Source organism: Panicum virgatum, chromosome 7N (assembly GCF_016808335.1).
Source record: "Panicum virgatum strain AP13 chromosome 7N, P.virgatum_v5, whole genome shotgun sequence".
Taxonomy (NCBI): Eukaryota; Viridiplantae; Streptophyta; class Magnoliopsida; order Poales; family Poaceae; genus Panicum; species Panicum virgatum.
This window is the reverse complement of record NC_053151.1, coordinates 29483339-29505067: the sequence shown is the minus strand read 5'-3', so window position 1 is coordinate 29505067 and position 21729 is coordinate 29483339. Positions and strand designations below refer to the sequence as shown.

Below are 21729 nucleotides of genomic sequence, written 5' to 3'. Positions count from 1 at the left end.
GCATCCTCCTTTCTTCGTAAGTTTCCAGAATGCTTTTGCCTGTTTCCTTACCAATATATATCCCTTTAAAGTATCTTAGAATTAGTATATGAACATACTCAAATAATAAATGATTATGCGAACATATGTACGGTGGTATACTGATAGTGAGAGTAACTACAAGCGAGTGTAGATAAAACTCGTCATATATATATATATATATATATGGTTTCGAACGGTTTTGAATTTGCTGAGCATTTGTGGTTTTTGACATAAATATGAAATATATATCGTTGCCAAGTTCTTTTTTTTTATCGTTCCAGGTTCCATTCATCAGTGTGCCCACGGAGGATCCAGTCCCGGCCTAGCTTTTCTCGTCTCCGCCCCCGACGCCCCACACGCCGTCTCTCTCTCTCTCTCTCTCTCTCCATTGTGAAAAGCTAAACGAAAGCTACGGCGCCGCCGCCTTGGTGACTCCCTCTCCTCTCCTCTCCTCTCCTCTCAGCTACGCATCCTACCTCCGACGGCCAACGCAGCCTCCTCCGTGGACGGCGCTTCGTTCGATCAAGGCAAGTAGAGCCTCTCTTCAGTCTAGCGTTTCTTACTTGGCAAGGGTTTGGTGTAGTCCTATGTTAGCGAGGCCATTGGTGGGTTGGGATTTGGGAGCACAAATCAACTGTGGATTATTCATTTTTTTGGTACCCAACTGCTGCAGCCTTCAGATAGGTATTCTAGTTTTTTGCTTGGTCTAGTTTACTTCTGTTCTCTTTCGCTTAAGCATATCGATTTTGGAGGAATTTTTTTTTGAAGGGGAGGAAAAGGTTGGGATATTATTTTACGCGTGTTATGGGATGGTTGTAGGCTTGTAATAGTTAGCCTGGTTACTTTACTTTTAGATTAAGTTCAAATTTGATAAGCATTGGGTTGTCTTCTCAAATTGTTGGCCTGAAAAGCCTGGGTGCACAAGAGTGAGGTTCAGGTGGAAAGTGGAAACAACTTACTTCAAAAGGCGAAAAAAAGAAGAGATACCAAAATAAAAAATAATCAAGTTCTGTTCTTTTTTTTTCCCTAAAAAAAGGCTCAGTCTTCCCATTACATGCTATGTGCAGAGTGCAGACAGAACATCACAGACAGGAAGCTTCAATGCTTGGCAATGGAGATGAGGGCTCGGGAATCTGTAAACATGTCGGAGGACCTAACTGGGGCAATTGCACCTTACGCCACCGCCCTACATGATGTGTTCCTCCACTCCCATTGCTCATCATGCTTCAGCAAGTTACCACCACAATCCCCCTACACCATGTCTTGCACAATGTGCTGCTCTGTTCGATACTGCTGCTCGGAGTGCTTAAGCTCAGATTCATTGGTGCATTCTTCTTCTGGTGAATGTTGCTTTTTTATGGACCACCTCAAGAGAGCTTCCCCTAACTATGTTACTGAAGGAACAAGTGATTTACGTGCTGCCCTCCGACTTCTTTATGTGCTTGAGATGCATGATCTTGTTTCATCTGATTCAATCAGCCAGTACAGTAGGATTGGTGGTCTTTCAGCAAGTGGTATTGAGGAAGCTCAGGAGGAAGATGAGGAGATTGCTGAGAGGATATTGGAGGGGAGCCTACTGATGTCATCTTCTAGAAAATCAAGGGCACTGTCTTATGTTAGTTTACCTGATGGAGTTAAAGTTGAGAGGATGGCATTATGGGCAGTGATTACAAATAGTGTTGAGGTACAGCTTAGCGAAGGGCTGGTTATGGGAATTGCTGTGTATGGCCCAAGTTTCTCATGGTTCAACCACAGCTGCTTTCCCAATGCTTCGTACAGATTTGTATTGGCTCCGAAGAATGAAAACTGTATTTCACACCAATCAAAATCATGTGTAGTCCCTGCTAGCAAAGGAGTTGCAGCTGATGTGGTAAAGGAAACTCATTATCATTTTGTTTAGTACCTGATAAAATTTTGCTTGCATCATATACTGAGAATATATTTTAATGCTTATAAGATACTCTCTCAGGTCAATAATGTCCTTTTGGACATGGAACTGGTACATAACTTTGGTCATCAATTTATGCTGCGATATACTAATATATTCATAAAGCCAGAATACCAGATAAAATAAAATATCATGAACGTATCTTTTGAGTCATTAGGTCATATTCGGCAATTGATAGTTTGTCTGCATGGATTCTTGCTTCTAGGAAAGCACTTATTTTCTTTGCTTGAGGTATTACATATTGAATGTACAGTGAATATTGTGTTTGTTATTGGTTGCAGTGGCATGCTTGGCAGTATGAGGAAGCTGATTGTACCAACGGTATTTCACTACATGCTACCATGTTGCAATGTATAAATGCATCATTCTAAACTTTTCTCATTAATTGTTTCCTAGCACTCTGCAAATATGGTCCAAGAGTTATTGTTCGCTGCACAAAACCAATTAACAAGGGAGATGAAGTTTGCATAACATACATTGATCTTCTCCAGACCAAGGTACTGCTTTGTTGAATTTCTCTGAACCCATATTTGCAATTTACCAACACATTCAGTCAGTCACTATCATATAGTCATGATCATATATTAGATGCCCATACATTATTTTTTTGAAGAATTAAATCAAGGTTACCACGTGCACCGGGTATTTAGTTTATTAGGTGGCCGTACATTATCATATTTGTGCTTAATTTTTGAACTTTGGTAAATTTTTTCATGGGGCCGTAACATTCTTTTCCATGTTTAACAAAATTATCAAGGGAAAAAATCAGGTGCACAAGGATATATTGGTGAACATATGCACAAACTCAATACTGTCCTTGAACCTAATCTGAGTGGCCTACATGGGAGGTGGAAGTTCTCTTATCCCTTTTGGGCTAACTTAGGGATCAATTAAATTTAGTGCAATTAAAAGGTGGACAAGGGGATCGGATGATATCCACCTGTCACTTGGGCCATTCAGATTGGGTCCGAGGGAGGAGATTTAGTCTTGCATATATTTACTTGTATACTCATGTGCACCTGACATTTCACCAATTAAAGCATACTCCCTCCAGACCGTTTTTTTAGGCGCCAGCGATTTAAGTACAGGAACCAAGAAAAATGGTTGGGAGCTCGTCCGAGTTTAATTCCAGCATCGGGTGCCATGCCAAGTTCATGGGATTGGCTGAGCGCCTGCAATTTGCATGCATGTGTGCGTGATGCACCCTCTAAACGCTTCATTTTTACTTAGCCATGCCTAATGGTATGCCTCGTGCATAGGTGCGCGCCCTACATTGCGGCCAAAGTGCAAACACGCTGGTGCCTAAAAAAGCGGCCTGGAGAGAGTATTATCACTGTTACTCAATTTTGTTATTGTGGTTTCTTGTGAACCACTGTATATCACTATTACTCAATTTTGTTATTGTGGTTTCTTGTGAGCCACTGTTTTTGAATTTTGATACATGATATGATGTTCTGATTAGCAATGCATTGCTGGCGCAAAAGATATCTCTGACTTGAACAATCACACCTACTTACTACTGTAGTCTGCATTTGCAAATTCTCATGTCATGTAAACTTTATTACATACTAGTTTAAGCATTTTCCCCAGATTGTCTTTAGCTTCGTTGCAGACTCTTTGGGTGGCTAGTTCAAGCCTTTTGCGTGTTCGCAAAAACAAAGCTGACTATTTGTCTTGAAACTTTGTTCTCCTCACTTTCGCTGAGGAAAACAAAATTTTGACAAGCCTTTTTTATTTTGATGTTTTGGTGTAGGCTGGTATACACATTACCAGTGATTCCACTAATGATTAGTTAATGCATATTAACTGTCTTAGTAAAGCTAGGCTAAAATTATCAGTAGTTACCAAGCCGAGGCCCAACATATAGCATCAATAAGAAGGAAAAGGAAATTTCTTCTTTTTCTACTGGTTGCATTTCATTCTTTATTCACTTATCCTGTCATGCTTGTAACATCTCTTTCCAGGAAGCAAGGCATTCGGATCTGTGGTTAAAGTATAAATTCATTTGTTCTTGCAACCGCTGTATATCATTACCAGAGCCTTATGTGGATCTTCTTTTGAATGTAAGAATGAAAACTGGGATAAAACCTCATCATTTATTTGCAATTTTTCATGTGCTTCTTTTAGCATTGGCATGTTCACAAGCAATTAAAATTTCCCACTTTCACATTATCATGGAGCGTCATGGAAACTGTTAGCAAATTTATCAGGTCTGTTACTCTGATTCCTGTTGTGAAGTATTAGTGGATTGCCCACCTCTTCCCAATAGCTTAAGCTTTTGGGTTCATTTGGTTGGTGCATGAAACCTAACATGGTATCAAAGCCAGAGGTCTCGAGTTCGAGTTCTAGTTCTAGTAGAGGCATCTTTTAAGTCCTCCGCTCCCTTCTTTATTTCCACATTTGCGCCTTGTTCCGGCTGCATGTGAGTGGGAGTGTTGTGAAGTATTAGTGGATTGCCCACCTCTTCCCAATAGCTTAAGCTTTTGGGTTCATCTGGTTGGTGCATGAAACCTAACAATTCCGAGCTTATTTTAACCACTTACTATTCATTGAATTCCTTAGTTTGGCTGCTGTGTTGTAAATGTCCCTGAAAATAGATAACAATACTTTCAGCAGTCAGTGACACAAATGTTTTATTTTAAGCCCATTTTATACTTTTACAAGAAAAGAATTTTTAGCTTAATGCACATGTTGCTAGTTGTCAAAACTTTTTGCAAAAAATAACAAACTGTCTTAACCAGTTCTTGACATGACTATCTTAATCAGTGTGATGCTAGGGACTTAAATAAACCAGAGGATGCTGTTGCAGCTCCAACAGTTAAGGATTTGGATGATGGCTTACAACAAGCAATATCTGAATACTCATCAGGCGAAGATGCCAAAGCTTGCTGTGATATGATTGAAAGCATGCTTTCTGAAAACTTGATGAGAGATTTGCAGAAAGGGGAACTTTCAGGGAGAAAACATATACTACACCCTCTTCATCGTGTCTGTTTTACTGCTTACATAGCACTTGCCTCTGCTTACCGATTTCGTGCCCTAAGTTACAAAACGGGCAGTTTGTATGGAGAAAAAAGTGATGATCTTTTCAGAGTGGCCAAAGCTGCAGCTGCTTATTCATTACTACTCGCTGGAGCTATGAATCATCTATTCTTATCTGAATGTTCTTTTATGATGGCACTGTCGCATTTTCTAATAGGTGCTGGGCAGTCATTGTTTTTACTTGTCGAATCTATGAAGGGAGAAATGAGGCAGTTTTTATCTGAGGCTAAGTTCACCTTTCCTTCATGTCCAGAAAGTTCTGTAAAACTTGATTCAGTGAAGTACAATGATTTCAGATCAACTTGTGAAGGATTTCGCAAACGAATGTTACTTTTGTCGTTTCATTGCTGGTCATTTCTCGTCCAAGGTTTACCCTGCCTGGAAAAGATCAAGAATCCTATAGATTTCAGTTGGCTTGGAAAGGCAATATCTCCGTCTCTCCTTTCCGAGGAAGATTATGCCAATCTTTCTGCACATAATCCTACACCTTTCACAAAGGAACAGAAAGAGTGCATTCTTAGTTTGGCTATTTGTTGTGTCACGTATTGCAAATATCTCACTAGTATATGCTATGGCCCACAACATTATCTGATAGACCATGCTAAAGATATACTTGAAGGTATCAATATTATACATGACTTTTTTTGGCATAGTGCTGTTCTTGCAAAATGTGATGCCAGTAGAATTTTATTTTTGATATGCTCTGTTTCCAGTATCAGGGGCTGTCGATATTAATTTCTAGATGGTGTATGGTCAATCCCATTGTTTTGTTTAACACAACCATAGTCTATCTGTAGTATTTTTTTTCCCACTGGGAAGTTGGGCAATTTACATTGTACCATTCTGTTTGTTCTAATGAGAAATAGATGCTAAAATTTTCATAGGGCTAGATAACATCATACTTCTGTGCTTTCACCTCGCTTATTATTTGTCCTTTGATATATGTATGTAGCAGTTTATATCTGAAAGTGTGCTCTGAGACTGTCTGAAACTAATTGGATTTTCATTCCATAATGGTTGATCCCTGGTTCACTTTTCGTTTATTTACTTATTATTATCCAAAAAGGATACATATGCTGCCTGGTTAGGGTGGAAATTCTTCTTGTTACGGATGGAATCATTATTAAGCTGGCCATGAAGATTTTGTTTAATGTTCCTACGTCTAGAAAAGGCTAGCTATTTGTGACTGGAAGATACTCTCAAATCATCATATTATTATTACCAGTTGCAAGTCTTTGACCGCTCATGATGAATGGTGTAGCCTACCAATAATTCAAAAGATTTTTTAGAATATTGTGGCGATGGGAAAAATTTAGCATTACTTTTGGGCAATTATGTCCTGGTTCAATGAACTGGAAACAAATATCTCTTCTTGATTAATGATGGACATGATTCCTTCTCTGTGGATGGGGTTTCGGGTTGGATGGGTTGCAAAACTGGTCCAGATGGAAAGCATTTCCTGACAATTTTACAAATAAAAACAAAAATCATGTATTTATACTTCAGTTACATGCTTACTATTCCCTATGAATAAAACAAAGACATCTCATTCAACTCCACTACAGGAAATGATACACTCAGTCATGATGGAACTGGCAATGACTTGCAAGTTGTAACACCCTCAGTTCCTTACAGATGAATGAAAACTGTAGGTTTTCCAAATTCTATTGAGTTGTATGATTGTCTATTATTGTTTGCTCCTTTGTTTTCCCTGATGTGAATTTTGGTCTGATACTCTGATCATAGTTTTTTCTTTTATTATTTGCTCCTTTGTTTTCCCTGATGTGAATTTTGGTCTGATACTCTGATCATAGTTTTTTCTTTCTTTTCTATTTACAGTTATCTTTTAGCCAGATTTAGTCTTATCTGCGGGGATTACCATTTTTCCAAGTGTACTGGAGACATATGTGAACAAATGAATGGCTATCAAATATCATGCCCTGCAATTACTGCTTTATCTTTGTTCAGAACTCAATTGTACCTGCAAGCCTCTAACTGCATGTTTTACATAGCCAACTACAAATGTCGCAACTGTTTTCACCGAGAAACAGACGACACTGGTATAGCAAGTTGAATTGGTGTATTAATTATCAGAATAGTAGTACCAGGTTCTGGTGAGAATAATTGTAGGAATATGCTTTAGAATTTTTCTTTGCCTGTATTGCTGCTAGATACTGCTAACACTGACCTGACCAATGGTGATTTAACATCATTAATGGTCTGGCCTACCAATTTCCAGCTGGGGCCTATTTATTTTTAAGCTAGTGGTTCTGACAAAAACTAGAAAAAACCCTGTTAGATCTTGGTTTTGGATGTAGTGTTGCACCATGCTGCGAAACCTCTAGATGGTATTGAGCATTTTGTCCTCTCCTCATCTCATAGCATGGTTCTGTTTGTTGAATGAGTGGTGCATAGTCTTTTATGGCAGTTTAAAATTTCACAGTGAACACCATAAACCTACTGTGCTGTTCTAATGCCATGATTTGTAGAATTATCAATTATGAACATATTTATCGTTGTGGACTATAAAACTTCCTGAACAGTTTGGGTTGGAATCCTAGTGGTGTCTGCTAAGTTGAATCAAGTAATTTGTTACGGCTGTATCCGCTTGTGCAAGATGTGAATATCCATTGGTCTATTCGGGATATTCTAATTTTTGTGATCAACCAACATAGAGTTGATGTGCACATAAATGTGGAAATAGAGTAAGTTCAGTTTGTGTATAAACAAAATGTCATCTTCCATGTGTGTTTACATCAACATTTATTGTTGGAGTATATTGAGCCCATGTGTATAGAGGCCCATCTAGAGGTCCATGTGTAGGTATTATAAATACCCACCCTTCTAGGGTTGGAGGAATACAGAAATTATTCTCTCCAATATGGTATCAGCCTAGGTTAGGGTTAGGTTTAGCCTCCTCTGTTTTTCCCGTCCAGCCCGCAGCAGCCGCCGCCGCCGGCGCCGCCGGCCCCCTCCCTTCCCCTCTCTTCCTTCCCTCCTCTCCCTCCCTCCTCTGCTCCGGGCGCAGGAGGCCCTGCGCCGCGCGCGCTGGGCGCCGCCGCCGCCGCCTGGACTCCCTCCTCCCCTGCTGCTGCCGCGCTCGGGGCTCGGGGAGGCCCGTGGCCGTCCTACGCCGCCGTCGCAGGTCCTGGAGCCACCGGCGTGGGACATCCTGGCGCGGGCGCAGCCGCGGGAGGCCCTGCGGCCGCCGGCGCGGGCAATCCCGGCCCGATCCGCTCTGGGGCTGCCGCCCTGGCCGCCCCGGAGGGTCTAGGCGCCGCCGCAGTTGTGGGTGGGGCCGCCGCCGCCGCCCAGGCAGGGCCTGCGGCCGCCACAGCCGCCTAGACCGCCGCCGCCGCCAACCAGGATGTTCCTGGCACGGGCGCGGGCGCGGATGGGCCCTCTGACGCCACTCAGGACGATGACGTCGCCGCCGCTGCCGCCGTCACCGCCCTCCGATCCGCGATCGCTGCCGGCAAGCAGTCCGCAGTCGCCGCAGCCGCCGTCGATCCCATGTGGCCCGAGCTCGGGATGCCTCCCATGGATGCGCCGCTCTCCGCCGCCGCCTTCCGTGGTCAGCAGGCCGACGCCGCTCTCGCTGCGGCACTCCTCACCGCCAAGTCGGAAGCTTTGGCGGCCCAGGAGCGAGTCCGCGTGGCTGCCCTCGCCTGGGAGCGCGAGCGCGCCACGGCCGACGCCCTCGCCCTCCGGGTCGCCGAGGCGGAGCGCTTCCTCCGCGTCTCCTCCGGCCAGCACGTCGACCCCGAGCACGGCACCTCCTCCTCCCACCACGCCCCGCCCACTGGATCTGGAGCTCGGTACGACCCGACTGACCCCATGGTCGCCCAGCTCCACCTCCAGGCGGCCGGCGTCCAGAACATCAGGGCTCTGGTCTCCGTCCTCCTCGACCCTGCGTCCTCCTCCTACGGCCGCTGGCGGGACCAGGTCCTCCTCACCCTCCGCCGCTACGCCCTCGACGACCACGTCCTCGTCGACTCGCCGATCGCGGCGCGTGACGTGACGTGGCTGCGCTTCGACAGCGTCGCCCTGTCCTGGATCTTCGGGACCATCTCCCTGGATCTTCAGGACCTCGTCAGGACACACGGCGGCACCGCGCGGCAGGCCTGGGTGGCGCTCGAGGGGCAGTTCCTCGGCAACGCCGAGTACCGCGCCCTCCAGCTCGACGCCACCTTCCGCACCTTCGTGCAGGGGGACCTCTCCGTCGGTGAGTACTGCCGGCGGATGAAGAGCATGGCCGATGCTCTTCACGACCTCGGGGATCCAGTGTCCGATCGGGTCTTGGTGCTCAATGTCCTACGGGGACTGAGCAGCACCTATGACCACTTGAAGGGCTGGATCGCCCGCCAGAGGCCCTTCCCCACCTTCCTGCAGGTCCGGGACGACCTTGCCCTCGAGGAGATCACCAGGGGTCTCGCGCCCGGATCGTCCTCGCCCAGCCCCGCCGCGCTCGTTGCTACTCCACCGGCCTTCTCTACTGCTCCTGCCACCTCCCTCCTTGGTGCTACTCCGGCCGGGCAGACTGGAGGAGGGGGGGCCGTGGACGTCGCCGGCGACGGGGTGGTGGTGGTGGCACTGGTGGCCCTGCTTCTGGGAACACCGGTATCGGTGGGGGCCGTCGGGGCGGAGCGCCGACACCGGCTCCGGCTCACGCTCCCGCCCCTGCCGCTGGAGGTACGCCCTGGCCATCCTTCAGCAACCCATGGTCAGGGCGCATCTCGATGTGGCCGTTCCAGGGTCCGGGAGGGGGGCCTCGTCCTCAGCTCTAGCTGGCGGCCATGTTCACTGGCGCTACTCCACTCTTCGCGCCTTCCTGGACCCCGCCCGCTCAGCCCAGCCAGCAGCCGACCTGGCCTGGGGGGTGGGACCAGGCCGCTCTGGCGCAGTCCTTCAGCACCATGGGTCTGACGCCGCCGACCAGCACCGAGTGGATCGCCGACTCGGGCGCCTCGTTCCACACCACTCCCGATGCTGGTATCATCTCTTCTGTCCGACCCTCACACCCCTCTTGTCCTTCTTCTATCATGGTTGGTGATGGATCTTGCCTTCCTGTCACCGCCGTGGGTTCTGCTTCTCGTCTTCCTCATGTTCTTATTGCTTCTCAAATGGTTCACAACCTTCTTTTTATTCGTCAGTTTACTGCTGACAACTCTTGTTCTATCGAATTTGACTCCTCTGGTCTTACTGTGAAGGATTCGGCTTCCCGGCGTCCACTTCTCCGATGTGACAGCCCGGGGCCCCTTTACACTCTTCGGCTTTCTGCTTCCGCTGCCTCGCCTTCGGCTTCTTCGTCTTCTGCTTTTGCCGTGACGCCTTCTTCCACCACCTGGCACCGCCGGCTTGGTCACCCCGGCCGCGACGTTTTGGCCCAGCTCCGCCGTAGTACCGATGTTCCATGTATTAGGGCTCCTGCTGAGCACCTCTGTCATGTGTGCCAGTTAGGTCGTCATGTTAGACTTCCGTTTTCTTTTTCTTCTTCGCATGCTTTTGATCTCATTCACTGTGACCTGTGGACATCTCCTGTACTCAGCATGTCTGGCTATAAATATTATCTGGTCATTGTTGATGATTTTTCTCACTACTCTTGGACTTTCCCTTTGCGCGCTAAGTCTGAGACCTTCCCCACCCTCCTCCACTTCTTTGCCTGGGTGTCCACTCAGTTCGGCCTCACCGTTAAGGCCGTCCAGTGTGACAACGGGCGGGAGTTCGATAAGTCCACCTCCCGGTCTTTCTTCCTGCCTCGGGGTGTTCAGCTGCGTATGTCTTGTCCGTATACCTCTCCTCAGAACGGCAAGGCTGAGCGGATGATTCGCACGACGAATGACGTCGTGCGCACCCTTCTGATCTAGGCTTCTCTCCCCCCACGCTTCTGGGCTGAGAGCCTCCACACCGCCACCTACCTGCTCAACCGCCTTCCGTCCACTGCTTCTCCTGCTCCCACTCCACACCACGCTCTTTTCGGTACCCCTCCTCGCTACGACCACCTTCGGGTCTTCGGGTGTGCGTGTTACCCTAACACCTCCGCCACCGCTTCTCACAAGCTGGCGCCCCGCTCGACTCGTTGTGTGTTCCTTGGGTACTCCCCTGACCACAAGGGGTACCGCTGCTTTGACCTCACCTCTCGCAGCGTTCTGATCTCCCGACACGTCGTCTTGGACGAGTTGGATTTCCCCTACTCCACCTCCTCCACACCTTCTTCTGATCCCGAGCTCGCGTCTCTGTTTCCGACTGACCCGGTGGTTCAGCCACCGTTACCTGTCTGTCCTTTTCCTGCAGGTTTTCCCGGCGCACCGGCACCACTTCCGGTGATCCCTGCTGCGCTGCGCGCGGCCCCCGGACCTCCGGTCGTGCCGCGCACGGACCCGGTGTCTCCCGCTGCGCCACGCGCGGCCCCGGTGCCTTCCACTGCACCTGAGCGGTACGCTCAGCCGGTGCAGGTGTGCCGGCATCGCTCGGCGCCGAACCCGGCGCCACAGCGGTACACTGAGCCGGTGCAGATGTACCGGCGTCGTTCGGCGTCGGCACCGGCGCCGCCTCCTGCTCCGGAGGCTTGTGCGACACCGACACCGGAGCCGTCGCCGCCGCCGCCAGCTCCGGCTTCCTCTCGAGCCGAGTCGGAGGTGTACCACCCACCAGTCCTCCATCGGGATCCTCGGCATATCCATCCCATGGTGACTCGGCGGATGGCGTCCCAGGCCGCGACTCTCTCCGCCACCGAGGGAGAGCCGTGGGTCTCTCCGGTACCCTCCTCTGTCCGCGACGCCTTGACGGATCCTCACTGGCGTCGCGCGATGGAAGAGGAGTACGCGACTCTTCTTGCCAACCAGACGTGGGACCTTGTGCCGCGTCCGTCTGGTTGCAATGTGGTGACTGGCAAGTGGATCTGGACGCATAAGCGTCGGGCTGACGGCACACTGGAGCGCTACAAGGCTCGCTGGGTTCTCCGGGGGTTCACTCAGCAGCCTGGTGTGGACTATGATGAGACTTTCAGCCCGGTCGTGAAGCCCGCTACGGTGCGCACGGTCCTCTCGCTTGCGCTCTCGCGCAGTTGGCCTGTGCACCAGCTGGACGTGAAGAATGCATTTCTTCACGGCACTTTGTCAGAGACTGTCTACTGCTCTCAGCCAGCGGGATTTGTGGACTCGAGTCGTCCGGATATGGTCTGCCGGCTCAACAAGTCTCTCTATGGACTGAAGCAGGCTCCTCGGGCTTGGTACTCTCGGTTCTGCACGTTCTTGATGACACTGGGATTCACCGAGGCCAAGTCTGACACGTCTCTCTTCATCTACCGCCGTGGGGATGAGACTGCCTATCTGCTGCTATATGTCGATGACATTGTGCTCACAGCTTCCAGTCAGCAGTTGCTTCAGAGTGTCATCTCCTCTCTGCAGCGGGAGTTTGCTATGAAGGATCTCGGTCAGCTCCACCACTTCTTGGGCGTCACTGTTGAGCCTCGCCCGTCTGGTCTTCTCCTTCACCAGCGGCAGTACGCCCTCGATATTCTGGAGCGGGCTGGGATGACTGATTGCAAGCCCTGCTCCACTCCTGTCGACACTCAGGCGAAGCTGTCTGCTGATCTGGGTGCTCCGGTGGATGATCCTACTGCCTACCGGAGTCTGGCCGGCGTTTTGCAGGACCTCACCTTCACCAGGCCGGATCTCACCTACGCTGTTCAGCAGGTCTGTCTCCATATGCATGATCCCCGGGAGTCACATCTTGCTGCGCTGAAGCGTCTCCTCCGGTACGTCCGTGGCACTGTGGACCTCGGCCTGGTACTTCGCCGCTCGTCCTCTGCTGAGCTGGTGGTCTACACCGACGCTGACTGGGCTGGCTGCCCGGACACTCGTCGCTCCACCTCCGGCTACGCCGTCTTCCTGGGCGGGAACCTGGTCTCCTGGTCGTCCAAGCGGCAGCCGGTTGTCTCCCGCTCCAGTGCCGAGGCGGAGTACCGGGCTGTCGCTAACGGCGTGGCGGAGGCGTCCTGGCTACGACAGCTCTTGGCGGAGCTCCACAGCCCGCTCGCCAAGAGCACGCTCGTCTACTGCGACAACGTCAGCGCCGTGTATCTCTCCACCAACCCCGTCCAGCATCAGCGGACGAAGCACGTGGAGATCGACCTACACTTCGTGCGCGACAGAGTCGCCATTGGCGATGTTCGGGTACTCCATGTCCCGACTACCTCCCAGTTTGCTGACATCTTCACCAAGGGGCTGCCCTCGTCGACCTTCTCGGAGTTTCGATCCAGCCTCAACGTAGCTGGTGGCTAGTTGTGGCTGCGGGGGGGGGGGGGGGGGGTATTAGCCCTTTTGTGCTCTACTTGTACTCTCATCTTGTCCAGTCTTGAACACCGCTGCGTCGGTTGTTCAGACTGCGGGGGGTGTTGGCTTTCTTGTTGTCCAGTCTTGAACACCGCTGCGCCGGTAGTTCAGACTGCGGGGGGTGTTGGAGTATATTGAGCCTATGTGTATAGAGGCCCATCTAGAGGCCCATGTGTAGGTATTATATATACCCACCCTTCTAGGGTTGGAGGAATACAGAAATTATTCTCTCCAATAATAATGGACTAAAATCCCTTTTACTTTGTGGTGGCATTGCTCAGGTCCATTTGTCTCGTTTGGAGGAGCACAGAAAGATCTCCACCTAGACAACAAACGAGCTGCTTTCATGGTTTACTGTCCATCATATTAGCCACCAGTATTTTGTATTGCCGTTAATGCTTTCAAGCCTCCTGCGTATCTAATTCTCTGATATAAATACCTACTGCAGCATGCTCCATGTATGTGCAGTAGAACTGAGCATCCATTTGTATTCTTTTGTTCTATATTACTTCACAATTTAAAATGGCTGATGAGTATGATCGCAGCAGCTACAGAAGCTCCGGTGCTGTTGAAGATGGCTACAAGAAGTCCAGCACAGATGACTATGGTAGCGCCGGTGGCTACAAGAAGTCCAGCATGGATGACTATGGTAGCGGGGGCGGCTACAAGAAGTCCAGCACCGACGACTACGGTAGCGGGGGCGGCTACAACAAGCCCAGCACCGACGACTACGGTAGCGGGGGCGGCTACAACAAGCCCAGCACCGACGACTACGGTAGCGGGGCGGCTACAACAAGCCCAGCACCGACGACTACGGTAGCGGGGGACGCTACAACAAGCCCAGCACCGATGACTATGGTAGCGGGGGAGGCTACAACAAGTCCAGCACCGATGACTATGGTAGCGGGGGAGGCTACAACAAGTCCACCTGCAACGACTACGCTAACGGGGGTGGATCCAACAAGTCCAGCACCGACAACTACGGTAGCAGGAGGGGCGGCTACAAGTCCAGCACCGATGACTACGGTAGCGGAGGCGGCTACAGCAAGTCCAGCATCAATGACTCTGGTAGCGAGGGTGGCTACAACAAGTCCAGCATCGACGGCTTCAACAAGCCCAATGAACTAAGCAGTGACTACAACAAATCTGGCACTGATGACTACAGTGGCAGTGGTGGGTTCAACAAGTTCAACACCAGCGATGAATATGAGAAGCCAAGGTCCGACGACTACGACGGTGACTGCAAGAACTTTAGCACTGATGGCTACGGCGGAAGTGGCTACAAGTCGAGAACTGACGAGTACGACAATGGTAAGAACACCTCCAACACTGATGACCACAGTGGCAGTGGTGGCTACAACAAATCCAGCAGCGATGCCTCCGGCGGCAACAACGGCAAGTCAGGAACCAATGACTACAGTGGAGGCTACAGCCAGTCCAGCTCCGCCGAGTACACTACCAGGTCGGGCAGGAATAACACCGAAGACTACTAGAAACTTTAAAGAAAGTAAATAAGTGTGTTCTTGATCCAGAATTACCTCTTACTGAATTACTGTGTGTCCTTTCTTTCTCTTATCTGCTGGATGGTACTGCGTGTGTGTTATATACTTATATGTGTAGTTGATCCCACCTTGAAGTCTTGAGCACGGAGATCATCCTGACCGTGCGATATGCTCCGGTGTGTATTTTGTACCCAGTGCTTGGCATGCACAATATGTAATCCTGCTTTGTCTGCACGTGCATAAATCTACATTAAAACTAAATATGGTTATATGTTTGTATAAATATGTACGTGTTCCTGATGATACGGTTACTACTCGACCAAATTGGGAGCCACACTTTGATGTGGACAGATAGACGCTGGCTACTGAGTGACTTGTAAGTCAGCAAACTGTGCCCCGCCCGCCCCTGACGGCAACTGCCATTCTTACTTAGACACTCACGTCCAACCACTTCAATTACTCGACAGCGCTGTCATGGAGAGTTTCATGACATTTAAATTCTATGCCACATCATTAATTTTGCTGATATGGCAAGGAGAAAGGACGGAGTTTTATGGAATGAGAGAGGAATTTCATCCCATAAAACATAGCCAACATACATACCCAATTCCAATAATTGTACCATGAAATAGGGCACCGAGACTAGTCTAACTGTCTAAGTGTTTGTTTGGACAAACCCATTCCTCCTAAGGTCAGCCTCAATGGGAAGTGTCATCGCACAGTTGCTAAGAGTTTCACATCAGCTTGACACTGGAATGATATACACTTTCAGTGCACAGTGTCATGGCACAGTTTTATAAACAACTTACAGCATTAAATAATGCAATGGTTGTGTGATCAAATATGCCATGACTCAACGAAGACCGGTCTCAGTGGGAGTGTCATCCCTATATCATGGCTTGGCAAAGTGCCATGACAGGGTCATGGTGATGACCCTAGTCATCTTTCTCTCCTTTTAACTCTGTTGCCAAATCAGCAATTTTGCTGATGTGTCATAATCTTCAATATCTATGACACTTTTATGATATTAACACTGAGACTGGCCTAATACATGTGGATTGGAGTGGGAGCTGAAATTTCCACTCAGTCCTTGCCAATGCGTTTGAATTGGAGGGGATAATCTCGAAATGGCCTGCTTAATTACGACGGACCATCGCATCCATCGTTGATGGGTGTGGTTCGTTGAACGTCGCCGTGTCGTGCGTACATACTGGACGGAGAGGGATCGGATCACCCAGTCGCGTACGAGGAGTGGTAATGCAGACCCTAATACTCTCTTCACAATCTAATTTTAATATTTTCGAGCTTGCTAGCGCCCGGACATCCGATGAGAACATCTCCCATTGGACGGTTCGTGCAACATTTAAAACCAGCATCTAAAACATAAAACAACTCATATATGCAACATCAAAAATCATTGTTTGCAACATCAAAAGCATGTTGAGAAAATTATTATCCATCCATCAGTGATGAGAAAAAAACCCGCCACAACATCTGTTTCATGTTGCACAAAACATTCTAAATCTCTTGATGAAAAATATATCATGCAGATAAAACACGTGCAACATGCGTGTGAAACTCGTGCAACATCCAGATCTACATTTTGCAACATCCGCTTGAAACACGTGCAACATTATTATAAAATATTTGAAACATGTGCTCGCAACATGCGACCAACCCTAACAAAAAATAGATGATGGCGAGTCAGGGAGCTTGTTGCTAGGAAGATCGCGCCGCCGGGGGGTGGGGTGGGGGCTTCGTGCGTGCTGCCCGGAGCACCCGCAGATACCCTTGGTGCCGCCGCGGAGGGCGCGCCGCTGGCCTCGGCCACCGTCGAGCTTTTGTGACCGCCCCTTGCACGCTGCCAGCCTTGAGCGCTGCTGGCCTCGGCTGCTGCCGACACTATTGGAAAAACATACATTCATCCGCGGCCGTTAGTACTGGTCACGGTTTCGGCCGGTACTAACATGCAAATTTAGTACCGGGCCGAAGAAACAGTGCCCATGGGGACCGATTAGTACCGGCTGGTGGCTCCAGCCGGCACTAAAGTGCGCCACCGACAGCCACCGACAGCCGCCTGCAATGGCTTCTGACCATTTAGTACTGGCTGGAGCCACCAGCCGGTACTAAATGGCCGCCAGAAAACTTAGTACCGGCTGGTGGCTCCAGCTGGTACTAAATGGAGGAGTTTTAGTACCGGTTGGAGCCACCAACCGGTACTAATGGTCCCACTATATATCGGGCCTTCTTCCTCCCCGAGCTGAGCCAGCGTCCATTTCACCAGACAGCTAGCTCAAGCTCGGTTCTTCTCTCATATTAGAGTGGTGCCACCATTTGATCCTTTTTTTATATTTGCACTCATCCAAGTGCGCCAAAGATTTGCAACTTCATCCTCTCTTCTTTGATGGTCTTCATGCTTCATTTTATGCTCCATAGTTAGAGAAATTTGAGATTTTTAGAAATAGTGAGAATGAGCATTTCTTTGATTTATGCAATGATTTGAAATATATAGAACCGATGACTTGAATGTGGTAGTAGGTTTATTGGCTAGGTTGGATGTGGATAATTTATAGAGATATTTTTCAATCATTTTCTATATATTAGAAATGACCGTAGTATATATTTTAATTTTTCGAATGAGATGATTATTTGTGGACAGTGGAAATTTTTAGAATGAGTTTAGAGAGTTCATGTGATTTACTTGTATATATGACTATATATGAAAAATAATTTTTTTATAATGAATTATTGAAAGAAGTATAATAGAATTTTTTAATATGAATGGATTATTTTGACACTCTAGTGATGTATTTATTCAGGCTCACATTGAAATCATCTAGAAGCTTAAAAAAATTTTATTTCGAAACAAGTATACGTAGTTAATCTCCATTCAACAGTGATGGCACTACATTTCGGGGATACACGATGTGCTATAAGGACGTCACCAATAGATTGGTCGCAACACTAGCATTTTCGGTTAATGCGAACACAACATTTGGCGCAGTCAGTGTGGCCGTTGTTACACTGAGAGCATATCAACTAGCATGATGCCTGTGCCAAGTGCTGTGTTCCTATCAACCGTAAATGTTGGTGTTGTGACTGGCCTATTGGTGACGTACTTGAACCGTATCGTGTCCCCCCAAAAGACAATGTCATCACCGTAGGGTTGAGGTTACCGGCATATACATTTTCCGAAATAAAGTTTTTTTCTTCTAAATGGTTTCTGGATATTGAAAAGAGTGTTCTTCTGGAACTGAAGGGTGTCAAAATAATTAGGAGTTATAGAGATTTATTTCAATTAATTAGATATTTCTTTCAATTAATTAGAGATTTATTTGAAATGTTATTTTTATATATGGTGGTAACAAGTGTACACTTTAATTGTAATTGTGAGAGCAATTATTGTTTTATTGTAATTGTCAATATTGTTTTATTGTAATTGTGAGATCATCGACACTTACCAGCAAGTGTGAAATGTAAATGAATTAGTGTTTGCAGTTGGGACATTAGTCACATCGTGCCTGCAATGTCGCAACTCTTTCTAGACCCTTCATTATGTAGATAGGGTGAGGCCACGAGCCACGAAGAATAAGGGCTTAGACAGAGTTGCGGCATTGCACGGCACACAATGATGACTAATGCCTCAATTGCAACGATAATTTGATTACATTTTAGACTTCATGGTAAGTGCCTGTGATACTTGAATATGAGGATATAATGATGTACATATTTTAATTGTAATTGTGAGAGTAATTCTTTGTCTTTTTATATGTTTTCATTGTTATTTGTAAGAGTAATTAATGTGATCATTGTAATTGTAATAGTAATTAATATTTGCATTGTAATTGTAATAATTTATAATTTTATAAAAAATGAAAGTGTTTCCAGTAAAATATGGCTTCAGCAGCTGGAGGGAGTGGCGCCGGTGGGGGTGATCGTTGTCCTTCTGGAGAGAAGGGCACAACTCCAGTAGGTCGTCGGTCCAAGAAACCTAGCGCTTTTCATAGGGCAGCGCTCCGTTATTTGGAAAAAAACATAGAGAATGTGTGGCAAGGGGCGAGGATCCTCTGTTTGATCTTGAGGATTTGTTGCGGCGTTACGGTTCGTCACCACCAAACCCGGAGGTTCCAGCTCCGCCATCTTCTTCTGCGCCAGCAAGAAATCTGTCAGAGCATTATGCGTTCCCACACAAGGACGGTTGAAAACCTATGTGTTGTTGTACGAATTTTTAAGTTGCATGTTGGTTGTTGGGATGTTTGTGTTTGTGAAAAATGTTTGTCTTCCCATTTTTAAGTTTCATGAAAAATGTTTGTTATTACAAAATTGTGAAGTTCTTTTCCACTAAATGAAATTGCTTATCCAACGAGAATATATTATTTGTAGATGGATCGACAATGGATGTACGGCCAGTGGTGCACAATGGCATGGATTAACGGTCTTAAAACTTTCCTCGATGCTGCTGAGGCCCACAAGTTGTCGAAAGGTTTCATGTTCTATCCATGCCGCATTTGTAGAAATCAAAAGGAGTTCTCAAAAAGACATACTCTACATGTCCACCTTTTTTAAAAGAGTTTCATGAATAACTATACTTTTTGGACTGAGCACGGTGAACCTGGAGTTCCGATGAAAGACAATGAAGAAGATAATGATGATGATAACATCCCAGACTGGGCTCACTTGTATGAAGCGGGTGCCTTTGAAGATGAACCAATGCATGAGGCAGAAGCAAATGCTGCAGAGGAACAACAACCACCTGACGAACTAGTTCAGGTTTTAGTCGATGCACACAGAGACGCTAAAACTTTGAAGGAGTCAAAGAAGTTTGAGAAGATGTTGAAGGATCACAGAAAAATGTTGTATCCAGATTGCAAGTAGAGGTTAAAAAAAATAGGACATCACACTGTAAATGCTACAGTGGAAGGCAGCCAATGGTGTTTCTGATAAGAGATTTGAGGAGCTACTAGAACTTGTAAAGAAGATGCTTCCAGAGGGGAACGAACTGCCCCCGACAACTTACGAAGCCAAAAAGGTTATTTGCCCTCTTGGGTTGGACGTACAGAAGATTCACGCATGTCCTAACGATTATATACTCTATCGCGGTGAATACAAGGAACTGGATGTATGTCCTGTCTGTGACTCAAAGTGGTATAAGATCAGGCAAAATGATCCTGGTGATGTCGACGGTGAGCCCGCAAGGAAAAAAGTTCCCGCTAAGGTGATGTGGTATTTTTCGATAATACCACGCTTGAAGCGCTTGTTCAGAAACAAAACAAACGCTAAGTTGATGCGGTGGCACAAAGAAGAGCGTAAGCAAGATCAGCTGATGAGACACCCTGCAGATGGGTCTCAGTGGAGAAACGTGGATAGACAATTGCTAGATTTTGACAGCGACCCAAGGAACATAAGGTTTGGTTTAAGTACAGATGGAATGAATCCATTCGGCGAGTGGGGGAGCAGTCACAGTACATGGCCTGTGACCCTTTGTATATTTAACCTTCCTTCTTGGCTATGTATGAAGAGGAAGTATATATTGATGTCGGCGCTTATCCAAGGCCCCAAATAACCTGACAACGATATTGATATGTACCTAAGACCATTGGTTGATGAGCTTTTATTGTTGTGGAAGACAGAATGTGTACGTGTGTGAGACGAGTACAAATAAGAGAATTTTGATCTCCGAGCATTACTTTTCGTAACCATCAACGATTGGCCTGCACTTAGCAATCTGTCTGGGCAGTCGAACAAGGGATATCAGGCCTGCATCCATTGCTTAGATGAAACCGACAACTTGTATCTGAAAAATTCTCGGAAGATCGTGTATATGGGCCATCGTCGATTTCTTCCCCTCAAACACCCCTTGAGAAGGAAAGGGAAACATTTCAAAGGGGAACCGGAAACTCGTGCTAAGCCTATGTTCTGTGACAGAAACCGTGTTTTCTCGATGATAAAGGATGTTCATGTAGTGTTCGGAAAGGGTCACGGCAGCCAACCAGTTCCGAATGATGAAAACGGCCATGCACCGATGTGGAAGAAAAAGTCTATATTGTGGGAGCTACCTTATTGGGAAGTCTTGGAGTTCCACAACACAATTGACGTCATGCACCTGACAAAGAATCTTTGCGTGAATGTACTAGGTTTCCTTGGTACTTATGGTCAGGGAAAAGATACACTGGAAGCAAGACGTGACCTGAAAGAAATGAAACAACGAGAAGATCTTCGACCTGGAAAAAGAGAGAAGGGAGAACACTACTTACGTCCTACTAGCTACACTCTCAGCAAAGAGGAGAAGCAAAGCATGTTTAATTGCTTGAATAGTTTAAAGGTACCGTCCGAGTACTCATCAAATATACAGGGAAGATTAAACATGAAGAAAAAAAGTTCACAAATTTAAAGTCTCATGACTATCACTGATGACACAATTACTTCCAGTTGCGTTGAGGGGTATTCTACTGGAGAATGTTAGATTGGCAATCGTGAAGTTATGTACTTTCCTCAACGAAATTTCACAGAAGACAATCGATCCGGAGAAGCTCATACAACTACAGAATGACATTGTGCAATGTCTTGTCAGCTTTGAGATGGTGTTTCCACCTTCGTTCTTTAATATTATGACACAACTCTTAGTTCATATTGTCAAAGAGATAAATATTCTGGGACCTGTATTCCTACATAACATGTTTCCTTTCGAGAGATACATGGCAGTTCTTAAGAAGTATGTTCGCAATCGTTCTTGGCCAGAAGGATGTATCGCCAAGGGCTATGGAACAGAGGAGGTCATTGAGTTTTGTGTTGGCTTTATTGATGATCTTAATCTCATTGGGGTCCCCATGTCATGCCACGAGGGGAGACTGAAGGGAAAGGGCATATTAGGGAAGAAATA

At 47.1% G+C, this 21729-nt stretch overlaps 2 protein-coding genes across 7 annotated transcripts; both read left to right on the top strand.

Annotated features, from left to right (window-relative positions):
* Positions 1 to 404: 404 nt before the first annotated feature.
* LOC120680853 (protein SET DOMAIN GROUP 41) lies at positions 405 to 13785 on the top strand. Of its 6 annotated transcripts, none has more exons than XM_039962433.1 (8): positions 405 to 548; positions 1089 to 1891; positions 2251 to 2290; positions 2366 to 2466; positions 3934 to 4032; positions 4736 to 5630; positions 6577 to 6659; positions 13629 to 13785. In XM_039962433.1, exons 2-7 carry the CDS (start codon positions 1133 to 1135, stop codon positions 6648 to 6650), a joined length of 1968 nt encoding a protein of 655 aa, XP_039818367.1. In that variant the 5' UTR covers positions 405 to 548; positions 1089 to 1132; the 3' UTR covers positions 6651 to 6659; positions 13629 to 13785. The 6 variants fall into 6 exon arrangements, 4 of the variants coding, with proteins under 4 accessions (XP_039818367.1, XP_039818366.1, XP_039818368.1 ...); XM_039962432.1 differs by lacking the exon at positions 13629 to 13785 and adding an exon at positions 6851 to 6966; XR_005677824.1 differs by lacking the exons at positions 6577 to 6659; positions 13629 to 13785 and adding an exon at positions 3229 to 3293 and having other exon boundaries at positions 4736 to 4915.
* Positions 13786 to 13869: 84 nt separating this feature from the next.
* Positions 13870 to 14840, top strand: LOC120681115 (stress protein DDR48-like). Its single transcript, XM_039962650.1, has 2 exons — positions 13870 to 14122; positions 14218 to 14840. The coding sequence occupies exons 1-2, from the start codon at positions 13870 to 13872 to the stop codon at positions 14838 to 14840; spliced, it is 876 nt and encodes a 291-aa protein (XP_039818584.1).
* Positions 14841 to 21729: the final 6889 nt, after the last annotated feature.

Excerpts from the sequence above, each read along its gene's own strand:
- LOC120680853 (XM_039962431.1), top strand. The coding sequence starts at position 1,133 with ATGGAGATGAGGGCTCGGGAATCTGTAAACATGTCGGAGGACCTAACT. Across the intron at positions 2,291-2,365 it reads GGAAGCTGATTGTACCAACG|CACTCTGCAAATATGGTCCA; the intron begins GTATTTCACTAC and ends ATTGTTTCCTAG. Across the intron at positions 4,033-4,735 it reads ATGTGGATCTTCTTTTGAAT|TGTGATGCTAGGGACTTAAA; the intron begins GTAAGAATGAAA and ends TATCTTAATCAG.
- LOC120681115 (XM_039962650.1), top strand. The coding sequence starts at position 13,870 with ATGGCTGATGAGTATGATCGCAGCAGCTACAGAAGCTCCGGTGCTGTT. Across the intron at positions 14,123-14,217 it reads GCCCAGCACCGACGACTACG|GCTACAACAAGTCCAGCACC; the intron begins GTAGCGGGGCGG and ends GTAGCGGGGGAG.